This window comes from Corylus avellana, chromosome 3 (genome assembly GCF_965113065.1).
Source record: "Corylus avellana chromosome 3, dhCorAvel1.hap1.2, whole genome shotgun sequence".
In the NCBI taxonomy this organism is placed as follows: domain Eukaryota; kingdom Viridiplantae; phylum Streptophyta; class Magnoliopsida; order Fagales; family Betulaceae; genus Corylus; species Corylus avellana.
Genome location: NC_142492.1, coordinates 19,671,801 through 19,676,459, shown reverse-complemented (window position 1 = coordinate 19,676,459; position 4,659 = coordinate 19,671,801). Strand labels below are relative to the sequence as shown.

Here is a 4,659-nt window from a genome sequence, read left to right as displayed (position 1 = left end):
GGCATCGGGCCAATGTTTGAATAAAAATAAGACATCCATTTTCTTTAGCCGGAATACTAGTTTGGAAAGAAGGAATGAAATTATTCAATTGTCAGGCCTCCAAGCAACTCATAGTTTTGACAAATATTTGGGCCTCCCAGCTCTTGTGGGGAAATCCAGATACCAGTCCTTTAAGTCTATCAAAAACAAGGTATGGAGATGCTTAAACAATTGGAAATATAATTTTTTATCCCAGGCGGGTAAGGAGGTTCTCCTTAAGGCGGTTGTACAGGCGATTCCCACGTATTGCATGAGTGTGTTTCAGCTTCCATTGGTGTTATGTAGGGAGATAAATGGAATGATGCAGCGATTCGGGTGGGACCATAAGGAGAATTTTTCGAAAATTCATTGGATGAGTTGGGAAAAAATGGGTGTTGCTAAGTCAAACGGAGGGCTGGGTTTTTGGGACTTGGTTATGTTTAATAAGGCAATGCTGGCCAAGCAGGTGTGGAGACTTCTTACCAAACCAGAATCCTTGGCTGCCCGTGTTCTTAAGGCTAAGTATTTTCACCATAGTTCTGTTCTGGACGCTTCAGTGGGTTCGAGGCCTTCTTATGCTTGGAGAAGCCTCATGGAATCTCAAGAATTACTAAAGAATGGGTTGTTATGGAGGGTAGGGAACGGACAGGACATCAAGATATGGGGTTGTCGTTGGCTTCCAACTCCAATTTCCTTCACTGTGCAGTCGCCTAATAATGGTTTTGATGAAGAGGCTAGAGTAAAAGATTTAATTGATCAGGATACTAAGAGGTGGAATAGTAATTTAATCTTAGCCAATTTTCTAGAAGAAGAGGCTAAGGTAATACTCAATATACCATTGAGTCCTCTCCAACCCAAGGATCGGCTAATTTGGAGATGCACCACGACAGGGGAGTTCATTGTTCGAAGTGCGTACCATATGGGAATGGAGATGGCTGCTTCTCTACGTAGTAGTGGATCGAACACGGGAAAAGGTACAAGTGTGTGGAAGGTTTGCTGGCAGCTACAAGTTCCAAAGGTTGTTCATTTGTTTATGTGGAGAGCTCTAAACAACCTTCTCCCCACAAAGGTCAATTTATTTAAGAGGGGTGTGATTCAGGAAAAGAAGTGCCCGGCCAGTATGTTATAGGGAGGAGGAGACCTTGGAACATATATTGTGGAGCTGTCCCTCGGCTAACGACGTATGGGGTTGTGGCATGGCCAAATTCCAGAAGCAGAAATGTGAGGGAAAGAATTTTTTCGAAGTCTTTGAGGATTTGTCTGAACGTTGTGATAAAACAGAACTGGAGTTGGTTGCGGTAATAGCCAGGAGGTTGTGGTTGAGAAGAAACAGTTTGATTCATGAGGGGGTTTTCCTTCACCCAAACCAGCTTTTACGGGAGGCTATGGATTCTCTGGAAGACTTCCGCAGAGCAAATGCTAGGGACGAGGTCACTGATGAACCGGACAGAATGGTGGCTCAGCTAAACTGGAAACCACCCCCTCTTAGAGAATTCAAGATAAACTGGGACGCAGCCCTAGATAATGGTCGGAACAAAACTGGGTTGGGTATGATTTCCAGAGATTGGCTGGAGAATTTTGTGGCCGCTCGAAGCATACCTATGGACTGCAAGCTTGACTCTGTCTCTACTGAAGCACAAGCGGCTCTTCATGCAACAATCTTTGCCAAGGAGCTTGGTTTAACGGACATTATTTTCGAAGGAGATGCTCAGCAGATTATCACAGCGATTAATTCGAAGCAACCCTGTACGAGCGCCTATGGGCATTTAGTGGATGGAGCTGTGTTGGGGTTAGGAGGTTTGGGTAATTCACGGTTTGTACATGCAAAGAGGGAGGCCAACAGTGCAGCCCACGAGTTGGCAAAGTTGGCCCTCACTCTTGCTACTGAGACTTCCTGGGTGGATTCCCTTCCATCTGAAATCCGTGGAATTGTAAGGAAGGAAGCTTCCATTGCTATTTTATGACCCTTTGGGTCTTTCAGATATTGAATAAGAATTTCAATTTGTTCAAAAAAAAAAAACACATACAGAACTGACACAATCATCTATATTTCTTTAGACTTTTATATTGTGACAGTTACATAACAAATTAATGGTTATACAAAAGTTTCCCAAGCAACACAAGCCATAAATACATCATGACTGTTAGTTACAACAAAAATGATGTATACAAGAGTTAGACTAACACATCCTAATCTAAAAAAAAAAGCATGCAGCACCCTACGACCTTGTTCGAAGTGGCCCAAGTATGAGGCCAGTACTAGATTCTCATCAATACTCTCATTACCTGCAATCATAAAAAATATGCAATTGTGAGGTTGCCACAATAACATAGACAGACATATGAATTCATAATCTAATTAGCTATACAAATCACTCGTATTTTCACAATGAGCCAACTTTTCCATTTTCTACCATGAATTTACAATAACAGCTACCGTTAGTAAAACATTTCTTATAAAAACATTTCGAAGTTGATGAATAAACATTGTAGATATGAAAGACCTTTAAAACATATTATTTTAGCTATGAGTACATGTGCACATTCCAATCTCCAATTCGGAAACATACACATATGTTAGAACAGTTTTCAACACGGTGGATGCGCTTTCTTTGGGATCTTCAATACGTCGTCGTGCATTCAAAATCACTACAAAAAAGGCAATATTGTCAAGGGGGTCCCCGGCGAACCGGGGACACTCCGATGCCAAAGTCAGAAAGTTTCTCAGAGAAACATTATGCTTCGGCGCACAATAATTCAATATGCTCAATAATATGTGTGAGGATATTTCAGAATTCAAGATCTTTTAGTACCTTGTGTAGGGGCCTATTTATAGGCTTGGAGAGTTGAAGTAGATTTGAACTGGATCTTCTTATTTGAATTGGTTTGAGAGTCCAAAGTTGAGATAGAGCTCAACAGTTATTATGCAGAGATAAACATTCAACCGATATTATGTAGAGATAGTATTGAATAGTCATCTTGTAGAGATAAGTAGGACGTCTTTATTCCAATATTATCCTGATTGGAATATAAGACTATTAATTAATTAAATAGCCTTTACTATTTAATTAATATCTTCATGGACCTATCATTGGCCATTGGGCCCAGAATTTGGTGGGCTTGTAGGGTGAATTTATTCCGAACAACATACAAATTCATCTAAGTTATATCATATATGTACAACTCAGTTACACACATATACATATGTTCCAAAACCTCAAGTGAAATAGAAGCATATAGGCATATCTAAGCAAGAAACCAATAAAACACTATATGCATTCAATCGACACTCCAAAAAATCGGATGGTTTTTGACGTGGCAAACAGTAACCAAATTTTGCCACTTCAGTAATTATTGACATGCCAAAAGAGGCACGTCAACAAATTTTTTTTTTGATGTGTTGAATGTGCCACGTCAATATTTATTGACATGTTACATTTAACACGTCAGGATTTCCTGAAGTGTCAATATTTGACACGTCAGGATTTCCTGATGTGTCAATATTTGACATGTTAAGAAATTTAAATTCAATTTAATTCTTAAAAATTTTATTTAAATAACTTAATATTTAAATATTTATTGACGTGGTAAAATTAGACACTTCAATAAGTTCTTGACGTGTCATTTTGACACGTCAATAAATTTTAATTTTTTTTTATTATTATTTTTTTATATCAGCTTTATTTATATTATATATATTTCATCTAATTTTTTTTTTTATTAGAAAAGATTTTAAATGAAAATGAGACTCAAAATCTTTCCAAATCTTTATTAAATAACTCTGTTCTTGCTCTTGGCCTTCCGATCTGGATTTCTTTGATCTATTATTCTCCATGTAGTAATATAGAAAAAAAAAAAAAAAAAAATCTGTTTTCTGCTCTATTTCCTTTTTTTTTTTTCACGAAAAAACACTATTTATTTGCAGATAAAACAATGAAACATGAAATGAAATTTCTGACGTGTGAAAATGCCACGTCAGAAATTCTAACGTGGTAAAATGTTGGATGTCGCTAAAAAAATAGCGGGACATTCAACTTTTTCCCTCTTCTTTCTCTCTTTTATTATTTATTATTTCCAGATCTTCTTTTTTTATTTATTCTTTCCAGATCTTCTTTCCCTCTCTCAATCTCCCTCTTCTCTATGCACGCGCGGCCAGCTCCCTCTTCTCTCTCAATCTCTCTACACAGAAGAAGAAGAAAAAGAAAAGGTGAAGAGAAGCAGAAAAAGAAGAAAAAGAAAAGGAGAAGAGAAGAAGAAGAGAAGCTAAAAAAAAAAAAAAAAAAAACAGAAGAAGAAGAAGAGAAGATAAGAAGATTTTTTAGGTTTTTGAAGATTTCTTGGGTTTGACGTTTGGGTTTTTGATTTTTTAGGTTGATTGTTTTATTTAGGTTTTTGATTTTTTGAAGATTTTTTGGGTTTGGGTTTTTGAAAATGGAGGAAAGAAGAGAGAGAGAGAGAGTGAGAGTGAGAAAATGGAGATTAGAAGAGATGGAGAGCTAGCTGGAGAATTAACGAAAATGGAGAATTAACGAAAATGGAGAAAAGAAGAGAGAGAGAGTGAGAAAATGGAGAAAAGAAGAGAGCTGGGAGAAACGACGGTGGTGAAAGGAATTTTTTTTAAAAAATATTATTTTAATTTCA

The 4,659-nt window shown here is 37.3% G+C and overlaps 1 protein-coding gene across 1 annotated transcript; it reads left to right on the top strand.

The window, feature by feature from the left end:
* Window positions 1–1,214: 1,214 nt before the first annotated feature.
* LOC148586891 (uncharacterized) lies at window positions 1,215–1,982 on the top strand. The gene has a single exon (XM_088514382.1). The coding sequence runs from the start codon at window positions 1,215–1,217 to the stop codon at window positions 1,980–1,982; it is 768 nt and encodes a 255-aa protein (XP_088370508.1).
* Window positions 1,983–4,659: the final 2,677 nt, after the last annotated feature.